The sequence below is a fragment of the Centrocercus urophasianus genome, unplaced genomic scaffold, assembly GCF_019232065.1.
Source record: "Centrocercus urophasianus isolate 14NV4802_14NV808 unplaced genomic scaffold, USGS_Curo_1.0 seq_40, whole genome shotgun sequence".
NCBI classification, from domain to species: Eukaryota; Metazoa; Chordata; class Aves; order Galliformes; family Phasianidae; genus Centrocercus; species Centrocercus urophasianus.
The window spans coordinates 5,242,171-5,262,766 of record NW_024884978.1 but is presented as its reverse complement, the minus strand read 5'-3'; the positions used below and the strand labels follow the sequence as shown (position 1 = coordinate 5,262,766).

General features: G+C 42.4%; 2 protein-coding genes across 6 annotated transcripts in view; both read left to right on the top strand.

Annotated features, from left to right (window-relative positions):
* GRB2 (growth factor receptor bound protein 2) overlaps positions 1-10,257 on the top strand; it is a 37,717-nt gene extending 27,460 nt beyond the window's left edge. Inside the window, exons 4-6 of the mRNA XM_042832795.1 lie at positions 3,434-3,556; positions 5,902-6,070; positions 7,986-10,257. Of these exons, the coding sequence (XP_042688729.1) occupies positions 3,434-3,556; positions 5,902-6,070; positions 7,986-8,171 (478 nt within the window). The 3' untranslated portion in view covers positions 8,172-10,257. The remainder of the gene's footprint in view (positions 1-3,433; positions 3,557-5,901; positions 6,071-7,985) is intronic.
* Positions 10,258-11,494: 1,237 nt separating this feature from the next.
* Positions 11,495-19,932, top strand: SLC25A19 (solute carrier family 25 member 19). Of its 5 annotated transcripts, none has more exons than XM_042833111.1 (7): positions 11,495-11,642; positions 11,761-11,892; positions 12,360-12,515; positions 13,303-13,473; positions 14,440-14,623; positions 15,215-15,345; positions 16,573-19,932. In XM_042833111.1, the coding sequence occupies exons 2-7, from the start codon at positions 11,767-11,769 to the stop codon at positions 16,771-16,773; spliced, it is 969 nt and encodes a 322-aa protein (XP_042689045.1). In that variant the 5' UTR covers positions 11,495-11,642; positions 11,761-11,766; the 3' UTR covers positions 16,774-19,932. The 5 variants fall into 5 exon arrangements, with proteins under 5 accessions (XP_042689045.1, XP_042689043.1, XP_042689046.1 ...); XM_042833109.1 differs by having other exon boundaries at positions 11,758-11,892; XM_042833112.1 differs by having other exon boundaries at positions 11,495-11,676.
* Positions 19,933-20,596: the final 664 nt, after the last annotated feature.

Sequence of the window (20,596 nt, the reverse complement as noted above, 5' to 3'; positions counted from 1 at the left end):
ATCAGTCTTTGCTGCTGTTTGAGTGACTGATGTTGCAATGAAGTCATAAAACTGCAGTAGAGTTTTATGGGTTGTGGAAGATCTCTTAATCTTCCTACTTCAGCTAAGAAGCGTTAGAAGCAGTAGGCAGAAAATTTTATATTGTTGATTATGTTACTTTCATTAATCAAATAATAGTTATACTTGATAACAATCCAGCACAATTGAGGGGAAAACTAGTGTGTGTTTTTGAGGCTTCAAGAGGATTAATAGAAGTTCTGTTGAGTTCTTCCAGATTTTATTTCTATTTTACAGAGATGAGTGAGGTTTTGGGTTGGTTTTTTTTTTTTAAGCTGAGGCTTTCATTTACAAGTAGTATGTGAGTAACTGATAGTTATTTGAGAACAGAATTAAAACACTTTGTAAACAAACTGTGGCAGGATATCTAAAATCATAAGATAAAGTTTGCTTTATGTAACATTTGGCAAAAGTGAAATTCAGGGCTTTCTTGTCTTGACAACTGTGCCAAAATCCTGGAAAACAAAATACTACATTGGAACTCTGAAAGACCTTCACGTAATGATTTCTCTTGGGTAATTTTGGAGGCAGTACAGTGCAATAAGACAGGTAATGTTCCTCTGCTGGCTCTGCCATAATCTCAGGTACCAAGAGCCTTATCAAATACTGCAGTCTTTTTCTAGCTTTAGAGATTGTTGTTATTTTGAGAGGGAGACCGTGGTTTCATAAAAGCTTTAACTTCTCTTAAGAAAGAAGCTTCAAAACTATCACTGAAACAGAGACCATTTTTTTGCTGTACCAAAACCTACCCTGTGAGAAGCAGTACCTGCTGTAGGGAACCTGCTTTGGCAGGGTGGGTGGACTCGATCTCTGGAGGTCCCTTCCAACCCCTACAATTCTGTGATTCTGTGAAACCTTTTAAGTGGAGCTGTTTAGTACTACTCTCTGACTTCAATCATCTGTGTGGTTAAAGACTGTGGTAAGTGCATCCCTCCTGTGTGATCCATTACTCAGAACTGAAAGTTATGCTTTTTGGTTCTGAAGATAGTTCTGTTTTTCCCACATCATGTGACCTACTGCTCAGCCCTTGTTTGCCTTTAAGCTTGGGTTAGTCTGGAAACACAAATGTAAATTGGGATGAGAATCCTGTGACCACAGGATGTTAGTGGGCACTAATGATTTAGTTGCCTGATGTAGGTTCACTCTTGGTGCTGTACAGGTGGTCAGCCTATGGCTGACTTATGTGCAGCTGTCAAGTTCTGATTTGACTTCCATGCTGCAGCTGTTTCATATGACTGTTTATGTGAAAGCTGTCAGATTGTCCTGACAGAAGGAGAAGACAAAAAAAAAAAAATAGACTACTAAAACAAGTTTTTTCAGCATCTTTTTTAGAGCTCAATTACACACCCAACTCAACAGTCATAATGAAAGAGACCTTGAGGGAACTTTCCTCACTTGTTCTCAATCTTGTTTCTACAACTTGATGTCTCTGAATAAACCTGAAGGTGAACTCCCGGTGTTTCCCTTCTGTTTTGCAAAAGCTGAAATTCTGTTTTTTTTTTAAGGTTTCAGTGTGACAGAACTGACTCTACCGCATCCCTGGGCAGCCCATTCCAGCACCTGACCACTCTCCTGGAGAAGAAGTATCTCCTAATGTCAAATCTGAATCTCCCCTGGTGCAACTTGAGGCTGTTCCCTCTTGTCCTATTGATAGTTACATGTAAGAAGAGACCCCACTCCCACCTCACCACAACTTCCCTTTAAGTAGTTGTAGGGAGCAGTAACCTCACCGCTGGTTGTGTTTTCCAAACTAGTCCCAGCTCTCTCAGCTGTTCCTCATAAGGCCTGCAGTCCACACCCCTCACCAGCTTTGTTGCCCTTCTCTGGATATGTTCCAGGTCCTCGATGTCTTTAATGTAGTGGTAGGTCCAAAACTGAGTTCAGTACTCAAGGTGCAGCCACACCAGTGATGATCACTTTCCTGCTACTGCTGGCTGTGCTACTTCTGATAAAAGCAAGGATGCCATTGGCCTTCCTGGGCACCATGATTACTCTTATTCAGCCAGATGTTGACCAGATACCCCCAGGTCTGTTTCCTCTGCATGGTCTTCCAGCTACTCTGCCCTGAGCCTGTAGCATTGCCTGGTTGTGGCCAAAGTGTAGGACTCGGTGTGTGATCTTGTTGAACTTTGTCTCATTGGCCTCAGCCCAGTTATCCAGTCTGTCCAGATCACTCTGTAGGACCTTCTTATCCCTAGGCAGATGAACACTTCCTGCCAACTCGGTGTCATCTGCAATGACTAAGGCACGAGTGGCTTCTCCTTAGGAGGCCTAAGTAATAAAGGAGTGTGTGTAATTTCTCCCCGGTGATTATTTTTGAGCAATAATAGTGAAACAAATGCTTTTGTATCATACTCTTCCCTCGTGTAACTAGTGATAGGATTAGAGAGAATGGCCTCAAGTTGTGCCAGGGGAGATTCAGGCTGGATGTTAGGAAATACTGCTTTTCTGGAAAAAGTGGTTAGGTGCTGGAACAGGCTGCCCAGGGAGGTGGTGGAGTCACTGACCCTGGAGGTGTTCAAGGAGTGCTTGGATGTTGTGCTGAGGGCCATAGTTTAGTGAGAGCTATTGGCGATAAGTGGATGGCTGTACCTGGGTGATCGTGTAGGTTTCTTTCAACCTTGGTGATTCTGTGATTCTGTGGAGAAGTAAAGTACTGACTAGCCCCAAATGCATGGGCTTTTTCATATCTAAATTGATGGCATCATACAGTTCAGGCAATTAAAATTTTGTGTGTTTGTGTCTAGACCTGAGACGTTATCCTTTAGTAACAGAGGAAATGTTAGGAGTTGAGTTTCTTGCCCCAGCTAGGCATTAATGTTTGTCCTTAGGTTATGGGGTCTGGTTACTAAGATCCAACGAAGACCATTAACAGACAGTTTAACTTTGTCCTAGACTGTAGCCAGCTCCCAGAATGGTCTTAGTCTCACAAAGTAGGACTTTGCTGTGAAGCAGCAGTGGATGTTAGTTTTTGTGACGTTGCATATGTTAATCATATATAGGTAGAGTATGATGCAAAACTGGTAACAACACACCATATTTTGAGCAGACTGTTTTTTTTTTTTATCCTTCTGAAAACAAATCCTTTAAATTAAGGATTTCACTCTTAGCAGCACATTTCTGCTTCCCTAAATTAGATGAAATAGGGCTGTTGTGAGCATGTGCTCATCAAGTCATGGTAGCTTCGTTGCTAGGACAAAATGTGAAAAGCTACATAGTTTGGTAGCCTGTAGTAGATTTACAATGAAATACATCCAGTTCAGTCATTTCTGCTAGAAATCATTTCACCTCAGCGTGTTTACCTGTGTTGGGCTCTTCCATAAGGCAGTTCAACTTAACTTTCTCTGTTGTTTCCTTTTCCTTGCTTACTCCACAGGTGGTTTTTTGGAAAAATTCCCCGGGCAAAGGCTGAAGAGATGCTAGGCAAACAGAGACATGATGGTGCATTCCTTATCAGGGAGAGTGAGAGTGCTCCTGGGGACTTCTCTCTCTCGGTCAAGTAAGTAGTGCCCTGAAACAGTTGTGTGGAAATCACTTGACGCTCATCTTGACTCCTGGATAAGTGATCATCGATACTGAGGAGCAGCAATAATCCAGATAGCATACCTATTCTTCCAGTGTGGTAGACCAGATATGTGGTTTTTGTCCTTATTAAAGAGGAAGTACAAATATACTCTGTTCTGTAATGAACCTACATGGCTGAGTTGGTGATGTGTTGCTGTCTGACTTAGGTGTTTTCAGACACTATTTGTTAATTTGTGGGTCCTGTTCCTCCTCATTTCAACTTAAACATTTCAACTATGAACTGCCTAAAATGTGCATGTTCCCTTCTGTCCTTCTTTGTTCCTCTTCCATAGCATAAGTCATTACTCTTTCCTCTATCTTTGGGTAGTACACTTTCAAATATTTTTCATGACTGCTTGACACATCCTTTGGGGATATTTGTGTTACCCAGTACTGGGACATGGAGCTATGAAAACAAATTATTTTCCATTTCTCTCAAATGCATTCTCTTAACAGGGAATTTCAGTCTAGTAACAGTAAAGTAGAGAGGAGCAGTTCTCATCCTTGTATAACCTTTCTAGAAGTGCTGGCTCTTAATCAGCAGCAATTCCTGGTAGTTAGCATGTGAGCCTTGTCTAACTATCTCACAGCTCAGTATAAGCCACTATAAATAGAGGTATTAGAAACTTGGAAGACTATGGGATGTAAGGTAGCATAGAGGGAAGGAATTCCGTCCTCAGCAGCTGATTTTTTTTGCCCTTCTTAACTTTCTATAGCTTTCTCCTTTCCCTCCAGAAATGAACAGGATTTTCTTTAGAATCTTATTCATGCACAGTTCCATGTTTGCTGTATTTTTGGCTCATCTTTGGTCTGTACCAAGATTTTGTCATCCTGTACAGCAGCCTTAATTAATGCCAACAAAATTGAATTAAAACTACTCATTTTAGAGAAGTGTTTATACTTCAGCTGGGTACAATAATCTGAGCTGGAATATGAGATACGTAAGGGAGCTCCATTGCAGGAACTGCTTTCCTTCATGAAACTTAAGGTTTTTAAATGTAGCCCTGCCTGCTTTGTTAGCTTAGTGTTGCCACCTGGTGGTAGTATGTTGCTTTTTTCTGGTGGATTAATTTGGAAAAAGCATTCTTCCACTCACCCCTGAACAGTGATTTTTTTTTTTATTTTTTTATTTTATTTTATTTTATTTTTATTTTTATTTGAGATGATGACAGTCTCTCAGGTTGAAGAGGAGACAGCAAAGGCAGTACTCATTGACCGTTTCGTGTTAGCTTTGTAGCCTTTTAGCTGTGTAGACTGTGTCTGCACTCTAAACTGAGGTGTGGAAGCTCTTGATGCCAAGTGGGGAATGTACTCCCTGCCAGTTTTCAGTGTTTTTGTTTCAGACTAAAGTAAAAATTCTAATATGCTGTTCGTCTGGAAAATCCTCATAGCCCTCTTTGGAGTTGCACTTTATGTAGAATAAAATAGTTGAAAAAGTAACTTCAATTGAATGCCATCACTTGTCAGACAAATAGAAGTGGAGAAATCTGTCTGTTTTGCAAGGCATCCTTTTTTATAAGTCATGAGTCCAAGCTTTGAGACAATCCTGCCCCACTTGTGGCACTTCTTTTCCCAGCACTTTCCCACTGTTGGGACTGGTGCCTTTGTATTGAAATGGTACCATGTGAGTGAGAGACTGGGATTATGCGAAGTACAGGTCACAGGTCCATAGTAAGAGTAGTGTGAACCTAAGCTGGCTTGTTTCCTGTGTTTGAAAAGCTGAACTGAAGCATGTGTAGCGTGGGTGGGCACTGTGGTGTGCCTACCTTACTGTGACCTCACACCTCACATGTTGTCCATGGCCTTTGAGTATTCAGTGCATAGGCTTCAGCAACTCTGACTGCATACATGAATCAAGAAGTGCCTGTGTTTTAACACTAGCAGTGTAGTGATACACTGATGCAGTTGTCATTGTGCACATAGCCTTGGAGTGTTGTAACACCAGAAATCCTTGACTAAACCACCTCAAATTTGTGCAGCTTCAGAGCGGTTTGAAAAGCTGGTTTTAAACTGAAGCTCTACTATTAAGAAGAGTGCATGTGAAGCTTGCAGAATTTTTTTCAAAATAAATTCAGTATTTGAATTCTGTCTCTGGTTTCTGATTTCTGTAATATACGATTGCCAGACAGTTTTCAAATATCATCTTCACAGCAACCAGTTGATACCTGCATTATCATTGTCACCAACTATGTCCTGAATAGTCTTTTTGTTGTTAAGTTTCAGCTCTAGAAGAGTGCTCGGTGACTGTTCTTTTCTGCATTGTTTGCTCTTTTCTCCCAGGTTTGGAAATGATGTGCAGCACTTCAAGGTGCTTAGAGATGGGGCTGGCAAGTATTTCCTCTGGGTGGTGAAGTTCAATTCTTTGAATGAGCTGGTAGATTATCACAGATCCACGTCTGTCTCCAGGAACCAGCAAATATTTCTACGGGATATTGAACAGGTGCCACAGGTAAGAGAACCGTTTCTTCAGAGCATATTTAAACTATTGCAATCACAGTTTGAACTGGGATTGCATCTTAGGTTATATGAATGGGGATGGAGAAAAACTGACTTTTTTGCCTGTGGGAGTTTATTTTTGGATCTTGCTGCCAGTATACTGGAAAATAATCTGGATGCTTGTGCACAGTCTACCTGCTAAAACTCCTAGTATTCATTTCTGGCGGTGTTGTTGCTTGAATAGTTGGCTTGTGTTAATGTTTATGGGCACTGTTGAAGTAAGATAATCCAATTCCTGTGAGTTACGAACATGTTTACTTCTAGTTTAGGATACAGTAAGAAAGCACGGTTTTGTACTGGTTGGGAGCCAGAACTGTACTCCTCAATAGCAGTGAAATTTTAGTAGTGGTCTTGCCTGAAGAAGTGGCTACAGGTAGTAGCATATGTTTTAAACTTGGCAAATGTAAAAAGGAACTGAAAAACTACTGCTAAGTGTCAGGTTGTGTCTGTCTTTTTGTTTCGTTTCCCAGGACATACAAAATGTTAGGTTGGATATAACTGCTTCTGTATGCAGTATTCTAGTTCCATCTTGAAGAGATGTGGAAACTTGTACTGCTCTTTGGATGCTGTCAGCCTTTGCCACAGTTCATCTGAATTAACATATGGCTCTGTGCTGTTTAGTTAATGGTGAACAGAGAATGGGAAAAGAGCTGTTTGAAAACAGTAAGCAGCATGAAGATACCTTTCTAGACTCCATGTTTTAAGAATGCAAATGCATTTTTAAATGAATGTGTAACTTCTCTGTAGGAATAGAAGCATTTGGTGACAAAACACACACACTCTATAGCAAAACTTTCTAATACTGGAGCGGCTTAAAGGAAACGTACAGAACACCAACATCCAATTCTGCAGAGGAATTTTGTGTATTACAGTGGCTAGGTAGATCAGTAATATTAATGTTGTCATTTGATGTAGCAGGGCAAATGAGCAAAAAAACCATCATAATTCAGCGGAGTATGGAGTTTGTAGTAAGTTTTGGACACTGGAAGATAAATACTAGAACATCTGTGGCATCTGGTTTTATTTTGCACTTTCACAGAAACCTGTTGTCTTAGTTTCAGCTGAGACAGAGTTGTTTTACTTCACAGTATCTAGTAGGGTTCTGTGTGTTTTGTTTTTTTTTTTTCCCCCTGAAAACAAAAACAATGTTAATAACACACCAGTGTTTCCAGTTGTTGCTGAGCAGTGCTGTACAGAGCCAAGGACACTTCAGTTTTCTTGGTTTCTCCTACTGTCCTACCAATAAGGGGATGCACAGCGAACTAGGAGGCACAGGGGGTCCGAGGAAATGAGAGGGGACAGAACCAGGACAGCTGACTTAAACTGGCCAAAGGGGTATTCCGTACCATATGATATCACGTGGAAGAAAAGGGGTGGGCGTTCATCTCTTTCTTCTTCTGCTTGGGATCCTCCAGGCAGAGAAGATATCGATTGGCAGGTGGTGAGCAACTGCTTGTGCATCACTTGTTATGCATTCACATATACATAGTCATTAACTATTATTCTTCTTCCTTTTTCTGTCTTACTAAACAGTTTTATCTCAACCAATGAGTTCTACTGTTTTTTTTTTCTTGACGCTCTCCCCCACCCCCCTGGGAAGAGGAGGAGTGAGCAAATGAGTGTGTGATGCTTAGCCATCTGCTGGGTTAAACCATAACTTCTGGTTTTTGTTTTTTTCTTTCCCTTCTGTAGACTATACTTTTTAATTGTCTTGCTACAGATGATAAAGGTTGGATGTAAGGGAAATGAAACAGCCCAAATGTTCACTTCTAAAATCTGGAATAAGTTAAAATCTTGCTTGAGGAAGCAGATGTCTTGAGTGCTGAGGATGATTCTCATTCCACACATCTTTGTTTCTTTATTTTCAGCAACCAACGTACGTTCAAGCTCTGTTTGATTTTGATCCCCAGGAGGAAGGAGAGTTGGGTTTCCGCCGCGGAGACTTTATCCAAGTCCTTGACAATTCTGACCCCAACTGGTGGAAGGGAGCCTGCCACGGACAGACGGGCATGTTTCCACGCAACTATGTGACCCCAGTGAACCGGAACATCTAGAGATAAATATTACAGATTATTTAAAGAAACAAGAGAAACAGTAATTACATACAGAGCCTAACTGCAGCCAGTGACCTAAAATCACACGGCGATAAAACCTGAGTCACCTTTCACCGTGAGGTGATCCTCCTTCACAGTGTGGAACTTCAGGGGCTGAAGGGGGTGGGGGGGAGGGAAGAGTTCAACTTACACACCAAAACTTATCAAAAAAGAGGAAAAAACAAAAGAAAACAAAACAAAACAAAACAAAAAAAAAAAAAAAAAGAATTTCCTCAGCTGCTCCTGGGTTACTCCCTTTCATTTACTTAATGTTTCCCCTTGTCCTCTGTCCAGGCATGAAGTTTTAATGCCATTTAAAATTGTAGCCATGCAGTTAAAGGAAAAGGGAGAAACTCTGCTGGTATTTTCTCTCTGCAAATGGTTTATTTGTCATGAAGGGACATGAGAGGAAAACCAAATACACAGTCCTGCCTTTAAAAAAAAAAAAATAATAATAATTTAAAAAGTCTCTGCTCTTGCCTTCAGCATTCAGCTGCTCTTGCCTGAGAAAGATGAGGTATTGCTCTAATTTTTGTCTCTTCTCCTTTGTCACTTTCTTCTGAAGCTCAGCAGCTTCCAAGCTGAGGAAGGGAGAAGAGTTGTGGATTTCTTTTTTTGTTTGAGTCACAGAGTTGCTTTCAGAAACTCCAAACTACAACCGAAGTTTGTTATTGCTGTGCTGATAGTCTTTTTGTTTCTTTTCTTAACTGTGTACGGTTGAGCACATTCTGTAATTTTTTCCATAGTGCCTTTCCCTTGTTTTTTTTTATTATTTTTTAAGTTAAAAGGACAGTCCAGAGCTTTTCAGAGGGCCTTTTTTTCTGCCTATGTGTAAATAAATACTTCTGGATGGAAGGTGTAAAGGAAGGGTGGCTTTGTCAATGGATACCTGAAAAAAATCTATAGAGATGGAGCTTTGTTCTAAAGATTTGACTTGTTCTTTGACTTTCCTTGTTACAGGGGAAAAAAAAAAAAAAAAGGCATTCCTTGGCAGCTTGGGCTGCTCAAACATGGGAAGCTGAAACCAGAAGCCTCAAAAGATTTAAGAGAAAGGGGAAAAACATGACCAGGGAAAATGAGGAAGAATATTTGGGGAAGGGAAGGTTATGTAGGGAATTTGAGAAAGAGTAGCCCTGAGATGTCCTACAAAATGTACATTCCGTTGATGGAAAATTATAATGCAGAAAAACCTCCAAGAAACAGTGCTTGAAAACATTTTATGCTATTAGTGAATGTTTCTATGTGATGCATGTAATCAGCCTGTCTCTTTTGCCTGGATAAGGGAGTTATTTGCAGTTGTGTTGCTCTTGAAAAGTGGGGTTGGCATCACTGTTCTCCAGTTTCTCCTCCCTCTTCAGGTCAGTGTTACTGTTAGACTCCCCATTCACACCAGGCTGTGTGATGACTGTAATTCCCACCTTTTCCAATAATGGCCTTCATTGTGGCCATTTGCTTTTTCACCAGAGCAGTGTGACATTGAATTGGATAGAAAGAAATCAAACTGCATTACTCCCTGTGCCAATCTTCAGTTGTGTTATTTTTCCTTTTGAGAGCTACTTGGCTGGATCCCTTCACTCCAACAACGAATCCAGAAGCTGCAGTGGAGAGCTTCTCCTGTCCTGCCTAAGTACAGGCAGTCGCTTGTTGGAGGGTGCCTTTTTTGTACTAAATGTTATGTTTTATTTCTGAGACAAACTCTGCCTTACACTTTAATTTTCCAGCAGATTAAAGAGAGAGCTATCCTGTAGAGCATTACTTTCTCCCCCTCTCTTTGCTAGCTGTCACTCACTTTCTTCCTTCTTCATAAAGTGATTGGAAGAAGAATCTATGGCATTCTATACCTGGACCATTTGATTGTTTCCTTATTTTGGAATTGGTGTATATCATGCAACCTTGCAGACATATGTCTTGTGTGTGTATATATATTAAAAAAAAAAAAATCAGTGTTTAAATAAAAAAAGGCCTATGTACTTAATCCTTTAACTCTGCAGCAGCATTTGGTAGATAGTAATTAACTGTGAATAATAAATATACATTGAATTCTTCACTTGGGCATTTGTCTGTTATTTCATCTGACCAGAATATAGCTGATAAAGCTAATCTGTAAGTGCTCAGACTTACTGGCATCATGATTGGTTCTCAGCATGCCTACCTAAATTCACTGCTCTTTTGGTCTAAGCCAGCCACAATCCATGTAACTTACACTATTGCAAATAGTAAAGAAAGGGGAAAGGAATTTATTGGTTCACTGTCCAGTAGGAAAGCAGTGAATCTCTTAGCAGAATTTGGAGTGGCACTTAAATACTTCTTCCTTTTTTTTTTTTTTTTTTTTTAAGCTCTTCCTAACCTGTGGAGTGTCCCTGTGGTGCTGACCAATGTAGTAAGGAGGCAGTAAAGAAGAGTGATATACTAGTTATTTCTGGAGCATCTCGCTGAAGGACAGAGGGAAGGACAAGCTTCTGTAAGAATAGCGGCTTCAGCTCAGACTGCCGCATGAAGGTTAGCTCTGCTTGGTCAGTGCCTTACAGGTCACTTGTTTTTTTTCTTGTTGCATAAAGCAATGGAAGTGACAGTTCTAATGAGGTGCTCAGTGTTATCTTTCGGCAGCTGCTACTCTGAATCTGCATCTCCTCCCAGCCTTGTGTCCAGACGGTGCCTCTCGGCTAGGCACTGGGTTTTAAAATACGAAAGGAGAACATCTGCTGATTAAACTGTGTTGTAACAATTCCTCTTACTGATGCTCAAATGCAGACGTAGTCAAGATGTACCAATGACTCCATTATTTTCCTATTTGTACCACTAAAGTCAATTTTTAAATAAATGCATAGTAGGGGTTGTACCTTTGGCACTTCTATTTTACAATGCTGAAGCTGGATCCATGGCTCCGAACTGTTATTCATACTTTGGGCTTCTAGGGAAAAGTTGAGCAAAGCTTTCTTTCCTTCTGCTCTAAGGAGGAAAGAAGAATGTTTGTTGCTGCTGTGACGGCACATAGGGAAGAGTTATTTTCCACCTGGGCTGCCCCAGATGCCAAAAACGCTGTAAGTACAAAAACCCACTATCCCAGCTACCTTTTCGCGGGCCCCTACGCTGTTGCTGTTCTCGTGCTGCCTGCTCTGCGCAGCCGTTGCTCTCGTTCGAGAAGCGCAGCGTTACGTGGGGGCGGCCGGGCCGCCGTTCCTCTCGGTGTTGCTGGGGGCCTTGTGGGACTACAACTGCCAGCGTGCCCCGCGGCGCGCAGGCGCAGTACGGCGGCCTGCAGGCGGCTAACGCCGGCCTGGGCCCGGCGCAGCTGCGGCCGACGGCTGCTCTCGGATCTGCGTCCCGCGCTGCTCCGGCGTACGATACGGGGCCCGTGGAGCGAGGAGAGGCTGTTTTGGGACGAGGGGGTGTCTTCTGGGGCCCCCGGCCTGAAGAAGGCGAGGGAAGGTGGTAAGGATGTGGGGCTCTCGGCCCTTAGTGTGAGGTGCGGTTTTGGTGTAGGGGGTTTGGGGCCGCAGAGCCCCAGCGCGGGAAAGCGGGGCTCCTACTGACACTGCAGTGACAGCAGGCAGGCATGGTCGGCTATGACCCAGAGGCAAAGTGCGTCTCCACGGTGGAAGCAGCTGCAGCAGGATCAGCATCGGGCTTCGTCACTCGGGTCCTGATCAGCCCTTTGGACGTCATCAAGATCCGCTTTCAGGTACCTGACTTGCTGGGGGACGCGTCTGTCACAGAGCAGAGCTCGCTGTCCTGTGTGACCAAGGTCACCTCAGCCAGGGCAAGATGAATCTGCCTTTGTGGATGCTGCACACGATTCGAGGCAGTAGGACTGAGCTGAGGCCAGCACTTCTCTTTGTGTAACCTGTATGCTTGAATGGCATCTTGTGTTTTTCAGAGTTTGTTCTCTTTTCCTCATCTTCTAAACAATCTCACTTAATGAATTTCTCTATCGTCCTTATTGGCTACTTTATTGTGGTATGCATGTTTCTTGTTCTTCAAAGTCCTGTATAGAAAGTATCCCACTTGGTTCTACATGCGATTTTGAGGAAACACAGAATGTCTTCACTCAGCTTTGGTTGGCTATTGGGGTTGTGAATTTCTGCATGGGACACTTGAACCTTGTTGAATCGTGATGTGGAATTGAAAATATTTTCTGTTTTCCTCCAGCTTCAAATTGAGCGGCTCTCCTTCAAAACTCCAGGGGCTAAATATCATGGCATCTTGCAGGCTGCACGGCGTATATTCCAGGAGGAGGGGATATTAGCCTTCTGGAAGGGTCACATTCCTGCACAGCTCCTTTCAGTTGGCTATGGAGCAGTTCAGGTAAGATGATACTAGATGGGCCTGGTGTTTGTATGGACGTTTTTTCTCTTCAGACTGATAGAATGAGCTGATGCAGAAAGGTCCACCTTAATAGGACTGATTCAAGACAACTCCAGTCTTAAATATGCGTAGTTAAATAATGTTGGTGTCTAGTTCCTAAGTTAATACTTCCGAGCTTCCTGAACACAGCTTAATTCTGCTTGGCCAGTGTGGAGCAAAGCAAAAGCATTCTCAGTTCACTGAGTACCCTGGTGTCGCAGACAAGCCCTGCTTGTTCCTGACACTTCTCGTAACTGTTTTTATGAGCCAAGCATGTGTAGTTCTTTGCTTTGATTCACATTTTCCTAGCAAGCTGTAAGGGCAGTGAAGTCAGTGAGGCTGATGACAGCATTTTGCACAGTGTTGCTATGCTTAATTTATAAGTATTAGCAGCGTGTTTTATGATCTCTGGTTGAAAAAGTAATGGGCAGCATGTATGTAATATAGTAAACAATTTTCAATATATAGAGAGAGCTTTAAAATATGTTTTTTGCAGTTCTAAATGTAAGATGTACAGGAAATATCAGAGATCACAATACCCCAAGCATTCTTCAGGCTGCTCAGTGACTTTTACAAGGCATTCTTTGAGCACATGCTCCAGTAGGTTGCAAATTGAAGAACTTTTGAAGGATAGAGAGAGGAGGTGGTTGTAAGCTGTGGGTGGAGCTCTCAGTAAAATGAAAGAGTGGGAGATCTGCATCAGTGATAAGAAATGACTCCTTGACCTCTGCATGTTTGTTTCTGCAAGTTCATGGCATTTGAAAGCTTGACCAAACTGGTGCACAACATCACCTCATACAATGCCCGCAATTCCTTTGTGCACTTCATCTGTGGTGGACTATCAGCTTGCACAGCCACTGTTGCAGTTCAGCCTGTTGACACACTACGTACGCGTTTTGCTGCTCAGGGTGAGCCTAAGGTATGGTTAAGGATTTGATGTTTGGAATTACAAGCCATAGCAGCAGCAATATTTCATTTCTGAGAATACAGGAAGTTTGAAACAGTCTGTGCTAACAGTGGGTCAGCATAAAGGAGAAGTTGCTCTTACTGGGCAATGTTTGTGTTGCATGCAGGGTATCCTCTGTACTGTTGATATAGCTTCTTTAGTTGTGTTTTGCTGATCCTGTTTTTGTTTGACTTCTGACAGGTGATGCAGAAAGGTAAAGTTGTCCTTACAAAGATAACTCAATTTTCATTTTGGCTATTGGCCAGTTGGAGAAAATAATCCTTAGTCTGTGGTGCTTCACATGTTTGACTTTCGATTTACATGCAGTGAAGTTCAAGTCATGATGAGGATGATAATTGATGCCTTTTACCTGTGTTTCTTAATCTTACTTATGCAAGAGTTGGTCTCCATGCTGTTTAGGTCTGTAATAATTAGACACATATGAATTTGTATTGGAACCGTTTCTGGTTTTTGTTTTAGCTTGCAGTAGAATCACAGTATGTATTGTCTGAATTCTGTTTCAGGAGCAAGCTGAGTGGTTAAATAGCAAATTAAATAATTACATCAATGCTTCAAGAGGTCTCAATCCACAGCTCAGCCCTGTGCCTCATTTGTTTCCCTCAGAAGCATGGCTTAGATGTGGGATTCATTGTCAGCCCAGGCTCTAGTGCAGACCTAACAATCTGTTCATTCAATTAGTCTAAGTTAGGCATAGGCTTAAGTTGTCAGCTTACTTATAAGAGCTACAAGGGTTTAGCTGAGAATACTGCATGAAGATATACGAAATCATTTTGTTCATTGCACTGTGCTGAAAATCAGTCAGTTGTATTGTAGGCAAAAGGAAGTTCTTATACTCTTTACTTACAAGTATCTTAACCTTTGATTTTGCTGTTTCTAAGCCTCTTTCACTGGCAAGTCAATGTCTTCTGTGTTGTCCAGATCTATCAGAACCTTCACCATGCAGTGATGACCATGTACCAGACAGAAGGGCCTCGGACTTTCTATAGAGGTCTGACCCCTACGATCATTGCTGTCTTCCCATATGCTGGTTTCCAATTCTCCTTCTACAATATTCTGCAACAGTTTTCAGAACGGATGATTCCAGATGAAGGAAAAGAAGGAGGTAAGTACTTAACATAATTAAGTCTGTGATATTAAAAGAAAGTAATCGTAAATGTTGTTTAGGGGGACTGACATAAGCTCAGTATTCATTCCTATCAACTTTTTGTATGCAACCTCTTAAAAGCATCTAAATTCCCCATCTCATTCGTAACCCTGCAGGGATACTCCAGATGTATGTGGAATTAATTTTTCAAGCACCTTTTTGAATGGTTTCGAATGGTCATGAAGGAAATGTAACTAGATAGGAAAGTGAAGTGTCAGCAGCCCAAGGTGCTTTTTCTTGAGCTGGTGGCTGTTTCTTTCGTGCATTGCCACTTGGTAGGTCAAAATCATAAATTAATGTAATCAGTGTAGGTGAGCTGTTACACTCTGGCTCCAGAGTGGGCATTGGGACCCCAGTGTGGAAGAATATAGATTGAGGTTCAGTGGTCAAACTATGCAGAAAAAATGGTGTAACTTCACAGTGTTTCTGGCCTTCCTTCTTTTAAAAAGCATTTTAATTTACTTTTAGTAACTTTTCAATCTGAGGTCACTGCTAATCCTCTTTTCTCCTTCTCCCTCTTTGCTGTGTTTTCTTCTTTCTGCTTCTCAGGCAATGTTAAAAACCTTGTTTGTGGCAGCTGTGCTGGAATCATCAGTAAAACCCTCACTTACCCTTTTGACCTGATCAAAAAACGACTGCAAGTGGGTGGCTTTGAGCGTGCCCGAGCAGCCTTTGGGCAGGTAAGAAATGTTTGAATTCTCTATTTTTCATTCATCTGGATTCACATCAAGACAATCCAGAGCCCATTCATCACTGCAGTGAAGTGATGATTCATTAGAAGTACTTGTTGTCTTTGTATGTGGTTGGCAACTTTCTAGTTTCTGTGAGCTAAGCACTGTTCTCACTTAATACTGGGAATAGCTGCTTGAATAAATTGGATTATTTTCTTACATTGTCCAGCATACCTGTGTTCTGCCTTGCCATCCATCTTTATCAGCTAGGCTGTCTTGGAGCTGAGGATGAGTTGTAAAAACAAAGGGGTTTTAATTTCCTTTATTCTTCTACTTGCCACCTGATTTTGTGATTAGGAACCAAATAGGTGACTGAGAATTATGCTAGCTTTATGCTGGGGTCACCTGTCTCTCAGGATCATTTTCTGAAATTAATGTTTTGCTGCAAGGAGTGGGAACAAAGTATTCAAAGTATACAAAGCATACATTTTATGTACCAGAATGTCCTGAAATTCAAAGCAAATTAAATACTTCTGGCATTCCTAATCCCTGCTCATCACATCTGGAAATACGCTTTAAGGCAACCACAGATCTTTCAAGAAGCTATCTATGTTTTTCCCTGAGAAGTAGTTGTTTCCTTTTTTCCTTCAAATTCTCTGGGTCTGAAAAGCAAATCAGCCTGTATTTGAAGAAACTCTTGAAATCTTAACTTATTACACTTGATGCTTCTTTTCTTCTGGTGAGGTACAGTGTTTGTTCTTAGCATTGATGTGTCACAGTATTAAACCTTTGTGGTATGATATGATGACGTGCAGCTGGTTAATTTATAGACTTCTAAGTGCTGTAGATGTGTTTTTCTTCTGTCAGAGAACTGAGAAGTTGTCCTTTCTTAGAGAGTGAAGGAGATGGAAACCAATAGCAGCACAATCTGAAATAAGTGCTTCACAAACTTGCACCATAAATAATGCATGTCATTGTAGCATAAAGATTTTATGGACCTTCAGTTAAAACAATCTACTTAAGCCATTGCTGATGCAAAATATATAGTTTCCCTCTACCAGCACTCTTAACAAACTGATTCTCTGAAATTTTCAGTTATTTATAATAAAAGAAAAGCATCTCTAGGCTGCATGTCTAGATTATGTTTTTCTGTGGTATAATCTGGGAATTTCTGTTGCTTTTGCAAGTAGGCTGTCCTGGATTTCTTTTTTTTAACCTTGTGCCATTCTTTCCCAGGTGCGGATATACAGGGGTCTCCTGGACTGCATAAGGCAGATCATGCGAGAGGAGGGTCCGGGTGGATTCTTTAAGGGCCTTTCACCCAGCTTGCTGAAGGCTGCTGTCTCTACTGGTCTCATCTTCTTTACTTATGAGCTGTTCTGCAGCCTGCTGTGTGCCCTGAAGAATGCTGACAGCCCCAAGAGGAAGGGAGGCTGAAAGGGGCATGTGTTTTGTCTACCTAGTGTTCTCCTGCAAGAGAGAAACTGAAGGCTTTGCTCTGTCTTTATCATGTTGGAAATGTCAGAGCACCCAGAACTCCACTAGCCCATAGGAAATTGTGTCCTGTGTCCAAGCAGGGGATGAAGGTGACTGCAGTTGTGCTAAATGCACTGAATTGCTTTACTGGAAGCTGTTATAGAGAGCACTTCTTTGTTCTGTCTCCCCTGATACCAATGTGTGTTTAGTGAGGAGGGCAGCCAAGCATACAACTAACTACCTGGCACAGACTGTGCTCTGACAAGACACTTGGTAAACTGGGTGAGTGCTTGTGCTTGCCGTGGGTCACAGACGGGTCCTGGACAGCTGGTGCTGCCTCACCAACATAGCGCCGCTTAATGCTGCATTTGCACAACTTTATTTTCTTCCTTTCGGCCCGCTCTTCACAGCTTATTCTTTTCTCTGTTGCACAGGCAGCTCTGCACCAGATTTGAAAAGACAGCTAAAACCACTTCAGCATACACAGATGCTTGGTTTTCGTTTCCTTTGCTGACGGTCGTTTTTTTCTCGATTACAGCTTGCTGGCTGTGCCAGTTGTAAACACAGCATCTTTTAGTGGATCGTGCTAACTCGAGCTTGTTCTCCCTTTACCTCTGGTCAGCTTGATTGTATCTTAAGTGCCAATTTCTCTTCTGGCATATCTTTTCTCTCAAGATTTTGCATTGCCTCGGTTGTGCTTTTTACAAATAAACCCAAAGGGAGAAGAACCCCACTCTGTGAGGTTTCAACGCACAAGCCCAATTCTTCATAGTTTTTTGTTTCCCTGCTGCAATGAGGTGGGTGAACAAGTGCTTTGTAGATTTAATTTAGACTATGTTGGAACGGTGAAGGAAAGTCCAGTGGAAACTATGCTAGAGTCTTTTTTTAAAAACAGTTTCCTGTGACATTTTTACAGTCATCAGGGTGTTAATCCCAAATGGTCTGGTCAAATTCCAGCATGACCAATTCCATTCTGTTGATACAAGCTTCTCAAGCGATTTTGATTGCATATCAGTGTTACTTATCCTGAGCTATTGTGAGAGGCTCTTTTTAAAAAGCAGCTGTTTCACTGGTGGATGAGATATCCAGTGAAATTCTTACTGCAGATGATTTTGAGAGCTATGTAAAATTTGATTCACTGTGCATTGTCAGATAGGAGGCTGATATATGAGCCTCTAAGGAGGAGTTTTAAATGCATGCATTAAGAAAATGGACATGAAAATGCTGACAAGTTTTCTCAGAGTTCCTCAATCCCACTGGCATTTTCCTGTGTTACATAGGCTCTAATGAGGTCTCCTCAAAATGTGCTTTAAAATATTTTGCCTTTGTTTACTGTTTATCTGTTATTCTTGGAAGGCATCATAGCCCATAATGACTTGGCGTACATCATAACCGGTAGTGAACTGAGCCACATGACATCCTTCAAAACAGGCATAGGCAGGTTGGGGTTGTTACTGTTTTTTTGGCTACTGGTAGAGAGGAATGCTATAGCAAGGACAGAAAAGTTTCCATGCTGACTTAGACCTCCATACCCCCATAGGAAATCCGGAGCCATCTGTCCTATTTAAACATTTAAACTATTTAAACTATTTAAACAGGACTCTTGTTTTATGTGAAAGAGTTCAGCTGCACACAATAGAGGTAAACTGGGTAGGAACTCAGCAGTGAGAAATGTAAGCTCTGGAACAGAGGATGATTTTCTTTGGTTGTCACAGAGGCAAAGAATAAAGAGCACAAAACTGTACTCTGTTAAGATTATGTCCCTTGAATGTGCTGTGGGGCTTGAGGTCATTCAGGCAAACTGCTTCAGGGTGTGTAGTGCTTGCCTGCTCCATGGAAGGGGCAGCAATGGAGAGCATAGGGCAGCATCTTCTCCCTCGGATAGATTTCCTCCACAACGCATGACTTGCTTCCAGCAGGTGTCAGTGTTTAAGTTACGTCAGTCCAGCCTGGGCTCTGTAAGAGGCTCTCCTCGGGCAGAGCTTTGGCATGCGACCTGGTTTATACGTCCGTCATGGAGGCCGTTAGGCATAAATGTTAGAGGCTCATAAAGGCAGCTGATCTTTCAGTGAGTGGAGGAGAAAGAGGTGACAACCTCAACTGTACAATATTGGAAGTTGCACCTAACCATTGCTTTGGTCAGCAGCATCTGTCCATGAGGAGTTTGAGATGTGCACTTGGCAGACTGAGAGTTGCTGTTGGGGAACCACTGTAATGGCAATGTTACTTTAGGGAGTAAGAGTCGTGTAATGCAAAGAACTGTGGTAGCTCTTCTTTCTGATGCTGCCCAAGCAAAACCCATGAACACCATTCGAAACAAAATTTCCTAGAACCGGAAGAACGGGAGATAGCTGTAGTCCCCTGGTTCTTCTGTACAACAGAACAGATTATCTCTTAAAAGTTTTGCAGTTCAGTGCAGATCCAAGTGAACCCTGCGGTGGGTGACTTGCTGTGAGACCACCAGAGTCCAACTGTTGGGATAGCTGGGATTCACTGATGTAACCCTGTCAGTAGGGATTTGTGTAGCCTGAAATTCACCTCTCAAGCGCTTGGCTGTTGTACTTGTTTTCCTCCAGTGCCTTCTATTGTGATAATGTCCAAAAGCACTTAGGCAGAGCATTACATCTCAGCTGGATGTGGCTCTGAGCAGCCTGGTCTGGTAGTTGGTGACCCCACACATGCCAGGACAGTTGAAACTAGGTGATCGTTGTGGTCCTTTTCAACCCAGGCCATTCTATGATTCTGGGATTGCACAAATCACACTGTGGCAATGGGGGTCCACCATACCTGCCTGAAATGGGAGAGCCCTTACGCACAAATTCTGTGATGGATGCACTGTTTCCTTTAGCACTGACTATCTTTGAGTTCCTAGATGGTTGTATGGGTGCTCATCCAGTAGCATCATCTTTAAAAATAAATGAATGTTTTACAGTTGGTTCTGGAATTGACTGTTTTTAATTTGCATTTAAGCTGTTATTGTGATGCAGAACAATAATTCTCTCTGTTGTCTGGGTAGATCTTTTGCAGCTGCTGTCATCTGAAGGCATGTGAGCACAAAGTGCTTAAAGCATGTGGCTACCTTCATAAAGACAAGACATTAAATACTTTGTTGTGCTCGTGTCTGGCTGCAGTTTCTCATTCCTTCCCTTCTGGTCAGTGTGTGCAGTTGGACCCTGCACGATTGCTGGGGCAGGAGCTGCTTCCTGGGAGCCATTGGCAGGCAGAGCTGTGCTATCCTCTCTGCATTGAGTATCGTTGGGAACTGCACAAAACAGTCACAGCCAGGGCTTTGTCTTGAGCCGCAAATCCACGGTGAAGGATTTCAGGCTTTGTTTTCAGCCAGGCCACACAATGCTGCAGAAAATGTTACAAACTGCTCACTCTGCATTTCCTCTGGCTGTTTTCCATTTTCAGCGTTCTGGCTGCATTGCTGTCTGGTAAAAGCTGCAGTAACGTCAAGAGCTGAATGATCTTCCCGACCTGAGAGAAAAAAACTGTGCTCCGTATGAGTTACACTGCATTCAGCAAGCTCTTGAAAGCGTGAGGTGTTTAATCTCCTTTTCCATGAATTTTCATACTAATTTTTATACTCGGCAGCAAGCAGCACCACAGCAGGGGCTTGGAGCTGCTCTGCTGCAGCTCACCCTGACGTGAATGGGGAATAAGCGCGATTCTCACCCGGAGCGCGGCGAGACGAGGCGCGATGAGGTAAGCGCGGCCCTCACAGCACCGGGGGGGGGTGAGGTGGGATCTCGGGGGCGGCCGGCGGTGCTGGGGGGGTTCC

Bases quoted from the DNA above. Each gene is read 5' to 3' on its own strand.
- SLC25A19 (XM_042833111.1), top strand. From the start codon at position 11,767: ATGGTCGGCTATGACCCAGAGGCAAAGTGCGTCTCCACGGTGGAAGCA. The intron at 13,474-14,439 runs GTATGGTTAAGG...TGTGTTGTCCAG, and splicing joins CTGCTCAGGGTGAGCCTAAG to ATCTATCAGAACCTTCACCA. The intron at 15,346-16,572 runs GTAAGAAATGTT...ATTCTTTCCCAG, and splicing joins CCCGAGCAGCCTTTGGGCAG to GTGCGGATATACAGGGGTCT.